Source organism: Astyanax mexicanus, chromosome 11 (genome assembly GCF_023375975.1).
Source record: "Astyanax mexicanus isolate ESR-SI-001 chromosome 11, AstMex3_surface, whole genome shotgun sequence".
NCBI classification, from domain to species: Eukaryota; Metazoa; Chordata; class Actinopteri; order Characiformes; family Acestrorhamphidae; genus Astyanax; species Astyanax mexicanus.
The window spans coordinates 33,731,000-33,752,342 of record NC_064418.1 but is presented as its reverse complement, the minus strand read 5'-3'; the positions used below and the strand labels follow the sequence as shown (position 1 = coordinate 33,752,342).

The 21,343-nt window shown below is 39.4% G+C and overlaps 1 protein-coding gene across 4 annotated transcripts in view; it reads right to left on the bottom strand.

The window, feature by feature from the left end:
- Positions 1-21,343, bottom strand: part of tanc1b (tetratricopeptide repeat, ankyrin repeat and coiled-coil containing 1b) — a 168,612-nt gene that overhangs the window by 67,414 nt on the left and 79,855 nt on the right. For all 4 annotated transcript variants that reach the window (XM_049484700.1, XM_049484701.1, XM_049484704.1 and 1 more), the window contains 3 exons: positions 15,904-16,025; positions 12,517-12,703; positions 1,170-1,475 (listed from right to left, as the gene is read on the bottom strand). In XM_049484700.1, coding sequence (XP_049340657.1) covers positions 1,170-1,475; positions 12,517-12,703; positions 15,904-16,025 — 615 coding nt within the window. The remainder of the gene's footprint in view (positions 1-1,169; positions 1,476-12,516; positions 12,704-15,903; positions 16,026-21,343) is intronic.

The following is a 21,343-nucleotide window of genomic DNA, read 5'->3' as shown; positions in this document are numbered from 1 at the left end:
AACTTTTAAATGAATTTCAAATGAATGCTGGATTTTAATCTACACAGTTTTCTCCCCTAAAAAACTGTTTATTTGGTGAGTAAAGGGCTTCTGCTTATTTATAGAAAGGCAATAATGGCAGCATTAGCATTAGCGGCTAATTGCTAGCGTTAGCAGAACGTAAATGGCACCTGACAGCACTACACTGAGGAACCGGTAAGCCAGGAGGATATTAACTAGTGGTTTGTCGCATATAACTTGTTTTAACATGCAGGCTCCAGTCAAATATACTCCGCAAAAGAGCTAGCACTAGTGCGGTTAGGGGCTAATGCTTATGCTGCTTCAGTAGTGCAAACCATGGTTAGCAACAGGCTATAGTCTGATATACTTGTCTCTGAAAGATGAAAGCGCTTTGGCTTAGTGCAGTTAGCAGCTAATGTTAATGCTGCTTTAGCCTTGGTGCTGGAGAAACTTCACTGAAACCCCTTTATAACTCTGTATGTCAGCAGAGTGGCTTTACTGCTCCTTACAACCTGACTGGTAAAATACATACAGAAGGCGCACCAGATTATAAGGCACACTGACGATTTTTAGAAAAATTTAACCATTTTTAGTACGCATTATGGTGAGAAAAAAAACAAAATACAAAAATTCTTAACTGCAGTCATTTTGTGTAAGAATACATATTGGTATCACCAATTCTAAACATTCACATTTAAACCAACATTATATAACATTTTTACAAAAAAAAAAAATTGCTGCACAAGCATACTGATGCTTCAATGACATGTAATGGAGAGAATATAATCTCCATTATTTCCACTCTTGGCTTGGCATGTCTGCTACATGCGCTACGTAACTTTAGCAAAGCTGGAAAACATTGAAAAACATTGCAAAATCTCCTGTAATAACAATCTACATCTTCAGGTCACATGCTTGATTGACTTTCAGTGACTGCTCTGTATCTCTCAGCTTGTCCAGAAATGTACGACTCAAAGCATGAATTACACTCCACAACTGTAGGGGGAGCCGAGAAGCAAGAAATCACAAACAACAATTAGCCTCGAATCAAGCCGCAAACAGCAAAACACCAATTACGAAATTTCCCTCACAGATAATAAGCATGCAACAAAATTCTCCAAGTGTCTCATTGTATAACTCCCAGCTTAATGACAAAGTATTCCTCTTACCTGCGACTGAGTTGGGCCTGGGCATCATGAGGCTGGAGAAGCTCTGTGTTGGGTAATGGACTGGACCCTCAGCATTGGACGCTCCTGCCCCTGTTCCCGCAGTCACAGCGGCTGCGACCCGGCTGATCGCAGAGGCGTCTGTAGCAGCTGTGGACACTTCCTCCTCAGCCACTGGAGAGCAGGTGTCCGCACGCGCGGCGGCTGGAGCCAGCGCATGGTGCCCACCTCCTCTTACACTTCCCTCCTTACTCCATTCCAAACTGGACCCACTGCGGTCATCATTCTCAGAGGAGCTGGTGATGGTGGCTAGAGAGAGAGAGAGAGAGAGAGAGAGAGAGAGAGAGAGAGAGAGAAATTGTTCTTACTTAACTTGATTTTAACACTAGAAAATTTTCAGCTTGAGATTAATTATACTACATTTAGTTCTGACTTGGCTGAGAGATATTCTAGTAGTGCCAATATTGCTTGATAAAGGCACTCAGCTTTAAGTTCTACAAGTATTTTTCTGCAACATACACACAACCTAGTAATGGTGCAAGCACTTTTAATTTTATTTTACGTTTTATTATATTTAATATATTACTATATTTAATGCAGTAATGATAAAAGGAAACTTACACAAAGAAAAGCTAATCTGGAAATTTTACACACTATTATAAACTTCCTTTAAATACCCTAAACACAAACAGTGTGTTAATCAGAGTAAACACAGCAGATATGCAGTTTTGGCACTGTGTAAGCCATGAGATTAATATAACCTGTAACACTGCCTAATGTCTTGGCTGTTGCTTGTAACCCTAAGGATAAGAAAAGTATGTACAGGTTTTTGACTAACATGACTAAAGGGTGTAATCCGATGAAGATGGTTTAGCAGCAGGCTCCCAGATACAATGGAACTATCTAATCTTGACAAGCAATTATATATATATATATATATATATATATATATATATATATATATATATATATATATATATATATATATATATATATATATATATATAAAATGTTCCAACGTAGTGCCAATGAGCCCACCTTTTCAGTAAGCACCGTAAAACTATGTAGGTCAGTCCAGATAAGTTAAGGTGTTAGTAAAAAAGAGAGGTTTAATTAAACGTGATGGAAAAGTAGTGTCTCTGAATGTGTGTAAGAGAAAGAAAGAAAAATAGAAAGAAGAGGAGGGAAGGGTGGATTCCTCCACGCCTTTCAAATCTTGACGTATGAAGATGATGAAAGCGAGAGGAAAGAGGGGAGGACAAGAAGGACAGATGGGCATTTGAATGTTCACCAAGGTCTTTAGAAGTCATCTCATTTGCCTAAACAAGAGGGGGAGGAAGATGTCTTAACCTTATAACCTTACAGAGATGATTGCTTCACAGAGGAAGGAGGGAACGAGAGGGGGAGAGAGCAAGAGAAGAAAAAGATGGACAAATGGGTGTTAAAGTCACCTCTAATTCCATCATAACTCATTTCCCTCCTGCAGAGCTTGGAGATGAGTTTACTGACTGTAATGAAGGACTCTGAGGAAGTGAGACAGCTTTGACCTTATCAACAACTTGCCTGCACCTGTTCTCATATTCACTCTTGGCAGTTAGCGCACAGCTAACTACACCTACAATCATCCTCATTTACTCTCTTTAGGTTCACATAACGCAACATGAGCTGCCAATTATTTCTCCTCCATTAAGATGCATTTTTCTTCAGGAAGTTGTATTACAGCTCTGAATGCCTTCACTTAATCATGGCTTATGGCTTTTACTGTATGTCCTCTCATTAATTGATAGAGGTACAGTGCATTGAAAACTCAAAGAAGATTATAGATCTGATAGCAGAAAGTTTATTAACCTGCAGTTAGGGCTGGGCGATATGGAAAAAAATCTTATTACGATATAGTTTTTCATATCAGCCGATATCGATATGTATCACGATATAAATCAAATCACTTTCTGTTACACTTAAAGGTTTCTATTTTTACTCAGAAGTGACAGAATAAGGGAGTTATGGACAAAATCACTAGCAGGCTCAGAGCCTTGTGGACAGACACTAGGATGTTAACATCTTGCCAGGTGGGTACAGCTTTTAAATTAATTTTAAAAAGGGGACAAATATATAAACTAAAAAATATGTAAGACCCTTTACATTATATGTCTGTTTAATTTAAATTGCAATAACACTTTATTTATTTTTATAAAATTATATTTAATCAAAAGATCATTCCCCTCCCTGAATGCAGGCAACTACATAAAGCAAAATACAAGAGTATATCACAGTGTTCATTTTGACAGGTGATTTTGATACAGTCTTAGTCTTTTCACTAAAATGTATAATAGTTTTAGTTACATTTTAGTCTATCGGATATTATTAGTTTTAGTCAGATTTCAGTCTAGTTTAATTTTGGTCATATAAAAAGTATGTATTACATATGTTTTACTGTTTTTCTATTTTCTATTTGTTGTAATTTTAGATAATTTACTGCTTATGTTTTTTTTAAAATAAGAGCCTTTAGTTTTTTTTTCATTTAAATTAAGCTAACATTTAAATATTTAAAAAAAAAGTGGCCTATAATGGAGGTGGGAGGAATAAAGTCAAGTTTCTGAAATGATCCACTTCTACTGCAGTACAGATTTATACTAACATTACTGGCTTTCAGTAGACTAGACTTACATTACTTAAGTGTATTTAAAACTCCAGTTCAGTAACAGCAATGTTTAGCTCAGTTCAAATACAGCTAGACAGATTATATAATCTTCTGTATTTAGTAAAATATCCAGCATAACAGACTCTCTATCTGTTAAAAACTATAAAACACAAAGACAGAGGAGAATGCTGCCCTCAGGGTTTTCTAACAGAAACAGTGAGAGTTAGGAAAAAAGATGGAAAGTGCTTCCTTTCTGTGTGTTTATATACTAACCCCTCACTCGTGCTGAAGTTAACCTTAATTTACACGAAACGTGGATTAACACGGCTAACGTGCGTTACCCATTAGTTTATTAGAATGTAAAAAGCAGTGAAAGCATCTTAGCTAATGATGACAGATTGCACAGATCCCTTTTACACCTAAACATCGCTAACTTTAAACTGGAGACAAGCTAATCTAACTAGCAGCAAACAGAGCAGCGTTTACCTGCCTTCAGAAATCTGAACAAGCTCACCTCTCTAAATATCTTGGAGACGCATGCCTCATATTTAAAAGGTGAGTTTTCCAGTGTAGCGCCGCTGAATAGTATAAATGAAGTTTATCCAGTAAATGGGAGAGAAGGAGCCGCTATGTGAGGAGTTCAGAGTGGAGGGGCTCGGGGGGTGGGGCGGAGGGGGATGGTGGAGAGGGGAGGGGAGGGGTTGTACTGGGCTGAGCAGCAGTTCAGCGTGCTGCCTGATCTCGTGCTGCGCCTTTTCACAACGCTACTTAAACGGGAAATAGAAAATTTAGTTTATCGAATTTCTCGCCCCGACTTATCGCGATATATAGTTTCCTCGATAACTATCGATATCGTTTTATCGCCCAGCACTACCTGCAGTAGGAAATACGCATCATAAACCACAACGAGGTGAAACTCCAGAACGGCATTCAGAATGGCACAAACCAAATGACACGGTCGATCTTAAGCCTGGATTAGTTGTGCGTGTAATTATTACACAAATATTCTCCATTCATCAAAAACACTAGCTCAACCCTATACTGGCAGGGTTCTGAAAAGTCAAAGCCATGCTTGTTTCCATTAACAGAGTTCAGACAGGTGTTTGCTCACATGAAACAAGCAAATCCCATAATCCTCTCCTCTGCTCTCTCAGGTCACCATGACACACAGTGAAAAAGCTGCAAATAAACAGACCTGCCAAATGACACCTACATCTTCCAACTACAGGGAGTGCACACTTGCCGGCTCACACTCTGGCTGTGCTTCTCTCTTGGTTTTTCAAAGGTAATGTGGATTTCACACTCTAAACATGTGTTGCATCACTTGTTTCGAACATCAGAAGATCAATCCTTGAATAAAACACTGAATGTCAAATGTGTGAAAGTAGAAATACAGAGAAGCTCAATTTTATTTAAACCTTTTTCATTTCCTAAATAAAATGCAACTACACCTCATGTGATTGTGCTAAACATCAATAGGTAGTTAATAGGGATGTAACGGTACAGAAAATTCAAGGTTTGGGTCACACCTCGGCATAAACCCCACGGTTCAGAAGGATTTCTGTATATTTTCGGTACGATTGGTGGAAAAAATAAAGAGGCTGGGTATTCTGTATAGCCAAACCTTTATTAACTTCATAATAACAATGGAATTTCATTATAATCATGTTTTGTTTTTTGGGATGGAGTGTTGTAACGGGGCTCGAACACTTCTATTAAATGCTTGAAAACAGAGTTCTCTTCTACTGTCAACATGAGAGACTCCATCTTTCTGGATCTTGTTGGAACAAACAAATTAGCCTGATTGTGGCGCTTTATTAAGAACAAAAATAACAGCATTACTTTAACTGAATAAACTACTAATATTTTTCCCTAAGCATATGACTGGATGCTTTTTAGTGTTTGAACTCTTTTTTTAAGAAATATGTCAATAAAATGATATTATTACTTAAAATGAATTAAAATCATGATTAAATTTTTGAATTCTCTGATATTACTGTGAGGGAAAAATAATAATAGTGTAGTGTGGTTTAATTCTGAAAGACTAGATAATTTTGACTATATTATAAAATCTATAATATCTAGAGAGAGAGAGACAGACAATGTGAGTAAGAGAGAGCGAGCGGGCGAGAGAGAGTGCGCGACAGACAACGTAAGTAAAAGAAAGAAAGCGAGCGAATGAAAGAGAGAGACAGACGAAGTAAGTGAAAGAGAGAGAGAGCAAGCGAGTGAGTGAGACAGATGACGAGAGTGAGAGAGAGCGAGAGACAGTTGCGAATTATCTGCTTTGCTGCGCGCACGCGCGCTCTGCTTGTGTGCTTCAGCGTGCACTCTTTCCAGTCAGACTGCCTGTGTGCCGTGTATGCTGCGTGCGTTTACGCAAACCGAACCGTGACTCCCGTATCGTGACGTTTCGCAAGAAAAACACGTACCGTTACAGCCCCAGTAGTTAATAGAGGTTTAACAGCACACCAGCTCAAATGGTTATTTTCTTGGAAGGTTTCATGGATTTCTTGGTTTCACTGGATAACGTAACAGTCCTGTAACAGATGACTTTGATTTGGGTAAAGTTGTCTTTTATTATTCGTGCTAAATAAAGTTATTGTCTGTCATGATGGATAACAGTACATTGTGTTAATAAATGTTTTGAATGTTTGGGGAGTTTGGCAGCGTTCACAGTGTTAGGAGCTCTCACCCTTTTATAGAAGGTAGTGTGTTAACTTTGTACATCCAATGCATGTCTAGGCATAAATAAATAATACCATATAAACTACCCTCATACAGGTACTAATTAGACATAGACCGTGTTTGTGAGCAAACACTGGTAATTTACACTGATAGAAAAGTGTTAATAAACGCTTTTCAGGAGAGATATAGCTTTTGTGTAAATAGTTATGACAACAATTTTTATATTTATATGCCAATACCGCAGGAATGTGTCCCAATATCAGCCGCCTCACAGCCTGTTCTTCAGTCAGCTTACTGCTTAAAATAGCTCATATTTACTGTTAATATATAACTAATAATATATTATTATTATATTACAACAGTAATCTAACGCTCCAACTAGAGCTTAGATTGGGCTAAAAATCCAGTCTGACTCTGCCCGCCCTCATAAACTGCTGTCATTACGAGCGCGGACCTCATTTATTAATTTATTCATGTTTTAGTAAGTAACGTTGCAGCAATAAACGGAGCTTTTAACTAAATTTTAAAATAGTTGGAATGAGCGAACACTGTTTTAATAATGTTAATAAACAGTACGGAAGAAGCCCATTTTCTTTTACGAAAATGTGAGCGCGAGGATGTGAATATGCTCACTTATCTAACCAGCATGTAACTGTTACTGATTTCTGCCTTCAATAACCCTTTTAATAACCTCCAATAGCCTTTAATAGTCTTCAGTAGCCTACAACAGTCTTACCTGGCAGCCGTGTCCACTAAACCGCGTAGTTAAAATTCTGAGGTAATTCAGGGTGGAAACAAACGAAAACATCCGCATCTAGTAATTCCGTCGTGACCACTGCTGCTGCTCCTGTTAGCTTGTGAGCTAACTAACTCCGTTATTCCTGCTGTTGTTAGCTTGTGAGCTAACTAACTCCGTTATTCCTGCTGTTGTTAACTGCCGCTGTTAGCTTGTAAGCTAACTAACTCCATTATTCCTGCTGTTGTTAGCTGCTGCAGTTAGCTTGTGAGCTAACTAACTTCGTTATTCCTGCTGCGCTTAGCTTGTGAGCTAATTAACTCCGTTATTCCTGCTGTTGTTAGCTGCTGCAGTTAGCTTGTGAGCTAACTAACTCCGTTATTCCTGCTGCGCTTAGCTTGTGAGCTAACTAACTCCGTTATTCCTGCTGTTGTTAGCTTGTGAGCTAATTAACTCCGTTATTCCTGCTGTTGTTAGCTGCTGCTGTTAGCTTGTGAGCGAACTAACTCCGCTATTCCTGCTGTTGTAAGCTGCTGCTGTTAGCTAGTGAGCTAACTAACTCCGTTATTCCTGCTGTTGTTAGCTTGTGAGGTAACGAACTCCGTTATTCCTGCTGCGGTTAGCTTGTGAGCTAACTAACTCCATTATTCCTGCTGTTGTTAACTGCCGCTGTTAGCTTGTGAGCTAACTAACTCAATTATTCCTGCTGTTGTTAGCTGCTGCTGTTAGCTTGTGAGCCAACTAACTCAATTATTCCTGCTGTTGTTAACTGCCGCTGTTAGCTTGTGAACTAAATAACTCAATTATTCCTGCTGTTGTTAACTGCCGCTGTTAGCTTGTGAGCTAACTAACTCCGTTATTCCTGCTGTTGTTAGCTGCTGCTGTTAGCTTGTGAGTTAACTAACTCCGATATTCCTGCTGTTGTTAGCTAATTAACTCCGTTATTCCTGCTGTTGTAAGCTGCTGCTGTTAGCTTGTGAGCTAACTAACTCCGTGACTCACTGGCTGTGCTGAAAGCTGTATTAGTGGGGTTAAAACATTTATTTTCTTTTTACTGCAAGGCGCATTGTTCCTACACATGAACTGCAGACACTGTAAAAACGCTCCAGACTGACTGAGCTGAGCCTGTAGCTTGTGGCTGGGCTGTAGCACTGAGTGGGTAGAGAAGACAGCGGAGCTTCTGCTGCAGCTCTGACTAGTGGTTGGATGAGGAACTGCAGCTTCTGGTAAGCGAGCAGTTTTACCGGCCAACCACACATAGCTCTGCTGAACTGCTTAGCCCTAAACTTCTGAATCAGAGCGGCTAAATCTTTCTATTTCTGGGGAGGTGGCATCAGAGGGCTACCCTCACATTGCATTTTCACTGCACCGTCACATCAATGCACAGTCGGCTCAGTCAGATGCAGTCGCGCAGTGCATCATGGGTTCGGTGCGTTGAGTCCAAGAGATGTGTTCCAATAAAAAATGCGCCAAGGAGAACTTTAAGCAAATGAATTTGTCCAACGCAATGCATCTATCCAATCAGAGAGCAGGTGCATGCCTGATACTTGTCCTCAGCGCAGTGTATGAAAGAACATTTTAGTCTCACCTTCAAGAATTCCAGAGAAGCATGGAAGAAAAGCTTTTCATTGCTGTTTATAGGGACTCTGATCGGCGTAATACAGCATGGAGAAAGGATGCCGAAACTGTTGGGGTCACTGGTGTTTTTTGAAAATATTAATATGTAACTATATCCTAATTGCTGCTCACTAGACAGTGTTGTGAAGCTCAAATGAACATTTATATTTAAAAATATGCATTTATATTTATTAGTTTATTGGACATAAATCTTGTTTTTGAGATTGGATGCCCCAATTCAAATTTGTGAGCTAGGCATTCTCAACAGTATTGCATCTAGGTGTTATTATTTTCTAGCCCACCTCTCTTGTTATTGTTGGCAGGTGTTCGTTATTCTGTGTATGGTGCAATTTGATTCAAACAGTTGAGTGTTGTGTGTACGCAATGAAGAGGGGGTTTGTGTAGTGTACCATAAAACCTAGAATCACCACTTAGTCCATACATTAACAGGCAACACAAGAGGGACTGCTGTGTATGCATTTCCACAGATTACACAACAGCTGTTTACAGAGACACTGGTGTTTACTGATAAAAAGGATAGTCAGTTGATGTGTATCTATGCTGGAGTGCATGTCTGCTGTAATGCAGAATCATCACTCTGAGGGAAGGGAAGCCTGTGCCGGTCCGGGTGTGAATGCTTGTCTTGGCTATCAGGGAGGATGGAAGATAGATTGAGCCATTTGTCAGAGATTCTAAGCTTAAACCCATTCCCCAGACACATCAGCTGTGAGCTGTATTATGTGTCAGATCCTGTGGACACACACACATGCATAATCCTACCTATATGGCTGTCAAAAGAAGGAAAATTCAAACGTGGTGAGAAAAGAATGTTCCATCCTCCCTCTTTCTACTACAGAAACTTCATTAATCAGTCACTATTCTTCTCTTCAGTGCTTCCAAACCTTTCAGCCTCATGTCTCTCGCTCTCTTTTTCTTATTATGTCGTTATTCGCTCAGCCCAAGTTGAGTTAATGCTCCATTTGGGCTTCAGCAGCATAGCTGTAGCATTATTTCTAACTCACTAGGTAGTAATAATCCACAACAACAGCAATTCAGTCCAATCAGCACTGGAGGTTCTTATTAAAACACAAGTGTTACAAATTTGCATTTCAATTGCGTTTATCACATCTGGCAAGTGCCAAACCATAATGCACTGCTGTCAGCTGCCAGATGTGAGAACCAGAAAGATTAAAGATAATGTGAATTTGGTCATCAGTGCTCCAGTAGAAACTCCAATAGAAGTAGCCAATAGCTGGAGGGTTATTTCTAGAAACAGACAAAATTTGTGGGCTGTTCAGAATTAAAATTAGATTATTCCAGCTAATATTTCAGATGTTAATGTGTTTTAACAGTTTTAAGTTGAGATCTGAATGTGTCTGCTGGATGTTTGTACCATTTAAAAGTGACTATGCTTACCAAGTGAACCCAAGAGTATGACACTAAAATATATAAACAGATTAGATGTAAATATATTTAAGGCACTGTGTGATATGTTATATTCTCTGTCTCTTTTTCTTAGTCTTGGTGGTAAGAGAAATATATATTCACAGCGATATTAACAAAGGATTATCTTTTACATATCGTAGACACAGTGGCACCGTTAGTAGGAATTATTGCAAATATCTGCAGTAGTAAGATCTTAGTAGTAAGATCTAAGGTCTTCTGTCTAGTCTTTCTGTCTATGGTCAGGGTGGCAGAGGAAAAAAATAGAGTAAACATTTTAAAACACCTGCAGCAAATTGGCAATAAATAAATAAATAAATAACATAATGTACACATATGTACATCAAATCAGATCCCAGAAAGTGAAGTAGCATGTACATATGATACTGATTAGCATTAATTTTTATTAGTAACTTTAATATGGCATATTGGTAACTGTTTCAAGAGCACAATATTACCAATGTTAACAGATGGAAATGTTCATCAAGGCGTTTTTACACCAGCACTATTTACTCCGGTTAAAACAGGCACTGGTTCGTTTGTACCCTTGGTGTGGTTCGTTTCAGCACTTGGGGGCAGCCTAAAACAACAGAACAGAGACCCTGGATCCCTAGATCTATACAAACTCTGGAGCATTTTTTTTGTGGTGTAAATCAAATACTCCTCAGGTTTGATCTAAACTGTTGTCTAGGTGCAGAAATAAGCTGTTATATAAGACAGATAATTACTACAGCTATGAACAAACACTGTCTCTGCTGCTCCATACTAAGCTGTTTTCACACTGAACGACTCTGTAGCATTTACTGCTCACAGCCACACACTTACTACAGGACGTCCCACTGAAAAAACTTTTTAATGCTCCAAATAAATGAACTCGTCACCTTATTCAAACCAGAGAACCCAACTACAGGTGTGAAAACGCCCTTAATGTTATATTTTACATTAAATCCTTTTTTGTTTTCAGATATAGAACTAGCTTCTGGATATCAAGAAAGTAAAACATCAGTATGAAGTAAGGATCTTGGAACTCGATGCAAATTAGCATGCAATCTAATTATTCCAATTTTCAATTAAAATGCTTGCTAATCAAATATACTAAATACATGTTAGAGTAAAAGATGGAGAGAGAGACAAAGAGAAAGACAGAGAGAAAGAGCAAAGAAGATAGAGGAAAGACACCAACAGGGAAGAAGACGACAGAGAGAAAGAAATGCTGGCAGACAGACAGGAATGCAGAAAATCAGACATAAAAAGGAAGACAGACAGAGAGGGAGACAGAGTCAGACAGGCAGAGAGAAAGACAGGCATATGTGAGGAAGAAAAAGAAAGACAAAAACAAGACAGAGAGAACACAGACAGATAGAGAAGAAGGCAGACAATAAGACTCTTAAATGATACAGTCAGACAGACAGAAAGATGAAGACAGATACAAACAGGGATGAAGATAGACAGAAAAAGACAGACATACTGAGAAAGATGCACATAAGCAGAGAGGAAGTAAACCAGACATACAAACACAGAGAGAACAAAAAACAGACAAGAGAAAAACATTAAAAGAATGCTCTGAGACCTGTTGTTTATGTTACTGTTTTCTGCTCACAGATTATTATTCACCAGTAAAGTTGAAGAAAACAAAACATGATTGGGGTCTAACCTCGCAATACTCTGTTCCCATCATTCAGTCAGGAATGAGATGACACACAACTCTGTCCTAAACACAGCCCTAACAGACCTCTGAGCCACACACTTACTCATCCATACACAGATAAAAAAAAACAGACACAAGGAACAGAAATCTGTGGAAATGTTTGGATAAGATCTTTCTCACTGTGGCAGAAGAGGCCACATACAAAGACTTCACGCAGTATCTGACAGCGGCTCAAACCTCTCAGCTGTCATGTTTCATAATAATTAACAGAGAAATATGTAATCTGTCTGTCAACAAGTACCAAAGCACAGATCTGCAGAGAATCCTGCCAGCAGTAGACGAGACCACTTTCAAAGCATCATCTCTCCACAACAATACTTACACACCTACTAATATCGCTGTGTAATACTATATAACACCAGCACCTATTGTATACTTTGTGTGTGTGTGTCTTTCTGCAATATCATCATTCTTGAATGGAACTGATAATGGTGCCACAGGGTGCAGCGGTTGGCAGAAGAACAGCCTGTGTGTGTGTGTGTGCGTGTGTGTGTAAATGTGCGAGTGTGTGCAGTACCTATGATCCCACTGTCCTTGCTTTCCAAAGTGGAGCTGGGGCTGGTGATAGTGCCGCAGGGGCTGCGCTGGCTGGTGGGAGGGTGGCTGGCGCTGCTGTTCAGAGTGGAGCAGGGGCTGTCTGTACACGCAGAAGCTGTGCTACTGGTCAGTGTGGAGCAAGGACTCACCCCTTGATTCACTGAGCACTGTGGAGAAGCACACACAAATATTCTGTTTAGCTTTAAGGACTTTATTGACCTTATTTCATCCTCAAACCACGCACACCCAGTTCTATCATTACCCCCTTTCTCAGAACCCTGAAAAAAGGAGAATGTAGAGACAGAAGAAATGAATACACAATCAAAACACTTCAACATTACAGAGAATTATCTAGAGAAACAGCATATAAAAGCCCTAACCCATAAAACCCACTCTGATCAACTGTTTCCATCTTAAGACGAGCCCAGAGAGTTCATCTCGAGTTCAGCCTTCTTCTTTTTTTCTCAAACTCCAAACAAACCCGAGCGCATCCAGAGCTTCGACAAAATAAATCAGCCTCTCATTAGTCACACAGAGACACGTGTTTGGAGTAAGATCACTCACCACATTATTCATCAGCACCAAAACAAACCAAGAGGCAAACTGCTTTAACTTCAAACCATCTCAAAGCTGAAAAACCCAGAATCTCTGCAGAGATCAGTCAGAGATTTGAGATTTGTGTTCCATCAGCTATGCTCTTCTTTTAAGGCTGAATGGAGTAGTGCCTGACTCAGTCAACCTTTTATTAAAATTACACTGTGACTAAATAAGGCCAAATAAATCTATTTATTTTTATCTATATTATAAATAGATAAAATATATCACATAAATAAAGTTCAAGTCAAAGACTTTTTAGCAACCAAATATGTATTACCGTATTTCTCGCACTATAAGGAGCACAGGATTATAAGGTGCATTATGCAACACTAATAAAGAAGGGTTGTTGCCATGTTTTCCTCTTAATTTAGCAGGTCTCGCTGCTGGGGCCGTAATTCTTAAAAAAAAAAAAAAAAAAATTCAAACATCTCAAAAGTGTGTTAATTTACAAAGATTCTGTCCTGAAAACGATTTATTTGGGTAAGTAAAGTGCTTCTGTTTATATACAGTAAGCTTAGATTTCCAGATTTCCACTATGGCTGGGTGCAGCAGCATTAGCATTAGCTGCCAACTGCAGCACTTGCCGCCCAAAAACGATATACTGAGGAACACTGAGCATCTCAGTAAGCCAGGGCTATATTAGCTAGTGGTTCATCCCATGTAGTTTTAACACAGTAAATGCGAAGGATACAATCAGAAAGAGCTAGCGCTTAGTGAAGTTAGCGGCTAATCTATAAAAATCTATACATAAGGCTGGTAAAATCTATACATAAGGCGCACCAGTGAAAATATAAAAAATACAACACTTTAATCAGCAATATCTTTAGTTGTATGGTAGCTGTATGGTCCTGTCAGGGATGCAAAAATACAAAATGTCATACTATTTGTCAGTTCATCAGTGTACATTGTACTTTATTGCTGTATTGTAATTAGCAAATCTACTTGAGGCTAGAGTGTTTTTTAAACACCCTCAGTACCCCACAGAACCACCACAGAGCAAGGTAGTATTTGTTTGGTGGATCATTTTCAGAATTAAAGGGACTAAGCCATGGTGGTGTTTAGGTGTTAGTATGTGTTATGCTGGTATAAGTGGATCAGACACATCAGGCAGCATCCTGTGGCCACTGATGACCTAAAGGATGACCAACACAAACTGTGCAGCAACAGATGCTGCAGTTTCTGTCTCTGACTTCACAACTGAAAGGTGGATCAGCTGGGTTAGAGGCTTGACATTTGCATCCAGGATGTACTAGTATTTTGTGGAATTCTCATCAACAGCAAGTGAATATTGCCAATGCCACTGTTGTCAACACATTGCTAAAGCATGATCAATCTAACATTGTACTCCACAGTTCTCCTGAACTGCCACTAATACCATTCCATGCTGTAGAAACCTTAAGCTAAACACAATTAGCTCTGATTTTTTTTTTATAACCTTCCCCTGTCTGGCCAGCACTGTTTTAGATCAGACAGAAAGATACTTAGGGAAGCCCTTGTTTGATGAGCTGTATTACATGGTGGGAAGCTTAGAAATTTGCTAATTGACTGCGTACATATTAATCAAAGTCTGAGAAATATTTCTTTGAGAATTTGACTGCATTTAGTAACAAGAGCATTAAGTCAAATAATCTCCCTAAAATTCATCTACTAGAGCACCACTTCTTCAAAGTTCAAGGCCAGAAGTTTTTAAACTCCCATCTAGGCCACACCTGGCATTAGGCAGAGTGCCAGCTGGCTCATTTTTACCTCCTCCAGAGAGTCATGTTCTATTAGATTTGCACATCTATGTTAGCAATACTGTTAAACTTAAAGTAGTTGAATGCTGCAGTCATAATAGAACAGGTGTCTCACTGTTTTGTCCCTTGATTTTGTAAGACAAAATAAACAAGCAGGTGCCCGAAAACATTTGTCCATGTAGCGTACAGTATACCTTAAATACATTCACAATTATAACTTAACTTAATCTAAGAGACTTTGCTACAGCGTCCAAACCGAATTCACAAGCAGGAGATTCAAAGGTTCCTCTGCCACTGCCTCACAGTCCCAGCCTAATTAGCTCTCTTTCTCACACACACACACACACACACACACTTACAAAAAGAGACCCTGAAATATTACCCCTCCTCTATTTCTGGAGAAGCCCCTGTACACAAACTCGAGTTTATGAGGGGGCAGATTCCATCCGAAACAGTGCACCGCACATGTCAGCTGAGCACAAATCAATGATTTTAACCACACAACACAAATGCATGCACACACACTTCACACACACACACTGACAAACTGCCCCCAACCATACTGCAACACACTCTAACCTTACACTGTACTTACATGCTACCCAAAACACACAGTAAAGGCAAACACACACGTCACACCCGGTACAAAGTTTGCCTTACACTGAGAGAGTGAAGCCATTCCAGTGATAGTGAGACTGTAATCCAGTTCCAGTACAGAACAGACAACTCCACTGCTCGCCCCTCTCTCACCAACTCTCGCTTTACCCACACTCTTCTCTTTCCCTCCCTCTCTCACTTTTCTTCCTTCTATGATCTGTCCACTTGTATCACTATTATCACTAACACTTACGCTTAGGACCCTCCTTCCCTCTTACCTTCAGTGTACTTACCTCACTCTGTCTTATCTGTTACGCTCTCATCTCACAAACCCCCTGCCCAGTGCCCACCCCCCACTCTTTCTCTCTCTCTCTCTCTCTCTCTCTCTCTCTCTCTTATTCTCAGGCAGCAGCAGCTGTGGTGGGAAAATTAAATACCTTCTTTTCATTCTTGTTGTCCATAGGTATGCGTGCAGAGCCCGGGATGCCTTCGCCCAGCAAGAAGCCCAACCGTGTCATCAACTCCTGAGTGGCGGGGGAGGGGCCAGGACTAGCCGGCTCTGAGAGAGAGAGAGAGAGATAGAGAGAGCAGGAGAATAGCAGGGAGGGAGAGAGAGAGAGAGAAAGACAGAGACAGTCAGAGAGATAGAGAAAGAGAGAGGGAAAAACATTAGTTTCCCACACTGGCAGAATGGACGAAAGGGACAGTGTATGTGTGTGTGTGTCCATTTGTTCTGCACTGTGTGTCTTAGTCTCCTGGGGTCGACACAAGCTGAGGAAAAAAGCGACTGCGCAGTCAGCTGGAGTAACAAGACTTACTCAACCACATACATACCCCCTCACCACAAGCTCTAACCATGCAACCCCACACACCCATCTCCCAAGTAAAAACGGAGAGTGGTGCACACACACACACACACACACACACACGCGCACTCATTATGGATGCAGAGGCAGTGTGTAGGTCTCCTGTGTGAGTGTACTGTTTGCCTGCCGCCTGTTTGCAGCTCAAGCTCTAGAAGATAGGAAGAGAATATTAATGAGTGGAAAATAGGACCCTCCGTTCAGCGCCTCCAGCAGTCACACACTTCAAGCTTTCTGAGATTTCTGATGCACAGTCTATCTCCCGCTGCTGGGCTTGGCTGAGGATTTCATGCACTCTACACACGTGAGCACGAATGTCCTTGTGAAAGCAGATGTTTGGATTGAGCCAATGTGCGGAGTGCTGGGACTCCATACATTTAGAACAGCCTGCTCTTGCTGAGAAACTTTAGCATCCAGTCTAGTGTAAAACACTGTTCAGTAATAGTCAGCACAAGACCATTCACTCCAAAACATGCGTGCTTTGCACACACAAACATACAAACACTATGAGTTTCCCTGTACCAAAGAGTGTACAAAAAAAAGATAAAAAAGGAAAAAAAGAAGTATTAGCTGGTGTAGAGATGGAAGAAAAAACTGTAAATAGGACAACAAGATGACCGAGTGGAGAGAACAGGAGCGAAACAGGAGGAAACAAAAGTGAAACAATGTAAAATAAAAGAAAACAGAAGTGAAATGTAGTGGACAGGAATAAATTGTATTACATAGAACTGAATATGAATGAATTAGGAGGAAAAATAAATGAAATACAGTTGAATCAGACTGAATAACAATGAGATAGGATTGTACTAAAAAAGAAACAATAAGAAGAATAGAATTTAATACGAAGGCAAAAGGAGAATATAGCAATGAAATGGGATTGAAAAGGATTCAATAGGAGAAAAAAAGACATGGAAAAAAATATATATGAATGAACAAGTTTAGCAGAGGTAACTAGGAATGATTAATAAGTGACAATAAGTAAAATATGGTACAGGTGTGAACTAGAGTGAAACAGGTGTGGACAGGAAAAAATGGAAGTGTTAATAAAATGGGAGTGAATATACAGGAATAAAAAAAAAACTGTATAAAGTATAAACAAACAATAGAAAGTGAAACAAGAGTAAAAGTGAAAAATATGAGTGAATAGCAGCAGACAGGAATAAAATGGGAGCATATGATTATATAATTAAATTCTTGTACATTCTGAACAAGATCTGTTTGAAAGGTTTAGAAACCAGATCCAAGCTAATCTGTGTAATATATAATTTGAGATTAATAAAATAAAGACTTAATTTCAATAATGTACACAAATATTGAATGTTAATACATTTGGATTCTGAGGAGTAATACTATATTGAGCCTGCATTACAGTAGCCTATTACACAGCATTCCATCATCACCCCCCTACAACACACACACAAAAACAGTCTGTCTGGTTGCACTCTCCCTCCTGGAATGAATTAAGGACTAAAGAAGATATACATAACAAAATATGCACAGCTCCTCACAAACACCTGGCACAAATAGCCTTCACAAACTGTATCATGCACTAATCCTTATCCCAACACTGAGAAACACAGCCAAGCGGCTGCGGACAGCTGGCTACTCTGTATAGGAGAAAAGGGTGTGCTGTCTGTGGACATGCAACCAACAGGAGGAAGGGCTGAGAGCGTGTGAAAGGGCTGGGAGGAGCAACAGAAGAATCACATTACTCTCTTCACCTCTCTTTACAAATGATACAGACTGACAACCCTGAAAAACAAATGTGCTACCTATTCTTATTCTTGTTCCACATTCTGCACCAGCCTACGTTTAATAATAATTAGCTTTAGAGGTATGACAATATGACCAAGCTACTACTACAGTATTTAAAAAAAAACACAATAAACATCACAAAATATCATTATATGAAGTAGTTACACTGTTAAAGGGACCCTAGAATGAAAAACTGTATTACCTGTATTACCTTAACCTCTAACAGTGGTTTCTCTTCAATGAAACTAAAACAGCAAAACAAAAACAGGGCTAAAAAGCAGGCCAACTTCAAAATCCCTAAATGATTACATTATATTATTGACTTGTTACATGTATATCCCAAAACGTACATAAACCCAGCCAGCTAGCAAAATTGAAAGAATTATTGATCACTTTGGGAGAACAGAATCTTGGCATGTTCTCCTCCACCAGTCTTACACACTGCTTTTGGATAACTTTATGCCTGGTGCAAAATTTCCAGCAGTTCAGCTTGGTTTAATGGCTTGTGATCATCCATCTTATTTTGTTCCAGAGCGGTATTTGCCTCAGGATTAGTCACTATGGGCTCTATGGGATTTGAATCTGTATAAACTTATTTTTTGACAGCCTGAATGGGCATCACTTTTAAGGTAAGACCTTTCTATTAAGGCACAGCTTTTTAATCATGGTTCCAGAGTACCTCCATCCTGCTCCAGTACACAGTACAGTTCAGGTCAGAATTGACCCATGAGTCATAAGTATGATTAATTGGATCATATAGAAACAGAAAAACATAGCAGCAACAGGGATGTGAACTATTGCATTAAGGTACATTCAATTTAGCTTTTTCTCTTTTATACACATTTTCTTTTGTTCTTTAGCATGTCTCAGGTCCCCTAAACACGACCACATTTAGGTTTTTCGATGTAAGGAGTTTTTCTTACTTATTATATTACTGAAGCATTGTATAGATCACAAAATATTCAATATCTAAAATATTACACAAAAGAAATCCCATCTTATTCGTATTTCTCTGCTCATCTTCCAGTCCACGTTGTCTCCATACCCCAGCCCTCTCTCTATGCACTTCAAGTAAGTCTTAAGTCAGTCAGCTAACCTTTTTGCTCCCTTTTCCTTTTCCAGGTTCCCACCCCTGTGACTCTGCTCTCTCTCTCATTTGCACTCCAAACTCACCGAGTTTCAGCTCTGTTTTAGGTCTACAGTGCCGCTGCTCATCTCCATGCAGCTGAGCACCGGCTCCTCTGCTCTCTCGCCCAGTTCTGCTCACAGGACTACATTTCACTAAAGTTGAATGAAAGAATCCCCATTTGCCCTGTTCTGCTCAAGAAAATAACATCTGTTACTACGGCAACAAGCTGTTAACAGGTGCTCATTCCATACCCGGTGAGAACAGAGCGATGTTGGAATAAATAATTACATCTAAAATTGTGGTAGTCAATTTTCTGTCAAGCTTCTATAATGACAGGTACAGTTTCATCCACCTGTACTCAGCTGAACTGCCTTATTTTATCATACGCAAACAAAATAAGCGTATCGAGAAAAGAGAAAAGAAAAAAAAGTCACTGATCTAATAAAACAAAGGAAAATAAAAAAGGGTCTGAATACTGCAAGCAGCATTTCGTAAGAACTAGTAAAGGGCAATTCTCACTTTGAGACAAGCCTAAAGAACAGACTTTACACATGCATTTCTGGACAAGCTGAGAAATACAGATCCATTGTATTTGCAGTTTTGCCAACTTCAGTTGGAGTTACACAGCGCAGTATCTGGAAGTAAGGATGGTAGAGACACTATTCTCCCCCTATTACAATTCAGTGGAGTAACACAATAAATTTAAATCTGTTATTTTAAAGGTAAATGTGCTACATAAATGTTGCTAGTGATACCTGATCGATTAAAATCAGTTTTTACAGTCTGTTTTAACCTCAAGCACCAATTCCTTTTCACAACTGTGCCTCAGTGGTGGAGATGCCATATGAGGACATGTACCACATCCTGCAGCGTTTTAGATGTAATAGAGCAGTTTAAATGTCTGAGTGTGAAACTATTTTTCAGTGGAACATGATTTGCAGTTCTGGTGTTTTCACTGTGCGAGGAGTCTTTCAGCAGCTTCAGCAGCTGAGATGGGAAAGACTTTGCCAACGACAACTGTTTTCCCAGGTTCTTTTCTTTACCAGTTACCCTGAGAACAGTTTGCCAAAGACTCAAATTTCGCAAGAAGTTTTTTTGGTCTGGTGAGACCAAAATGGAGGCTGGACACTATGTTTGCCGGCACCACAAGCACCATCTCCACTGTGATACATGGTGGTGGCAGCATCATGCTGTCTAGGTTCTTTTTGGCAGCACAACCAAAAAGGCTTGTAACGGCAGAGGCTAAATAAATGGAGAAAAATATAAGGAGAACACCTGGAGAACACTCAGATTCAGTTTAAAAGAGAACTAAGAAAGAGTGCATCTACTATATACTGACTTGAAGGGGGTTAATTTTTGTCCAGTCACATATTTTAATAAGAGAAAAAATAAGAGACCATGTTTCTTTAATTTTTACTAATTGAAAACCTCTGGAATATAATCAAGAGGACGATGGATGATCACAAGCCATCAAACCAAACTGAACTGCTTGAATTTTTGCACCAGGAGTACAGGCATAAAGTTATCCAAAAGAGATGTGTAAGACTGGTGGAGGAGAACATACCAAGATGCATAAAAACTGTGAATAATAAAAGCCAGGGTTATTCCACCAAATATTGATTATTGAACTCTTAAAGCTTTATAAATATGAACTTGGTTTTTTTGCATTGTTTTAGGTCTGAAAGCTCTGTATCTTTTTTTGTTATTTTAGCCATTTCTCATTTTCTGCAAATATTCATTATATAGGTATTATAGGCACTTTAAACCGTTCCAGGGACAAAAATCTGAAAGGGCACATATCTAATATTTAATTATTTAATCTTGGTAAGCTGGTGCGGGAAGAAGTACAGCTCATATTTCAAGCAGGGTAACTGAACTCTGTAATGTAATGTATGTTTATGTGTATCTTGTGTATGTGTATCTAAACCAATCGGATGATACGAATCAGTTCCCCGTCGATTACAATACAAATATCAATGGTGGTCTGTGTCTGTGTGTTTTGAAGACCAGGTAGAAGAAATGCTCCAGGAGGTATGATAAAGCAGTGACATCATAGTAGTGGACTGGCCCTTGGGGAAACGCAGTTTAAATATAAGCACATACAAGCTTCACTCGAATGCTCTACTAAAA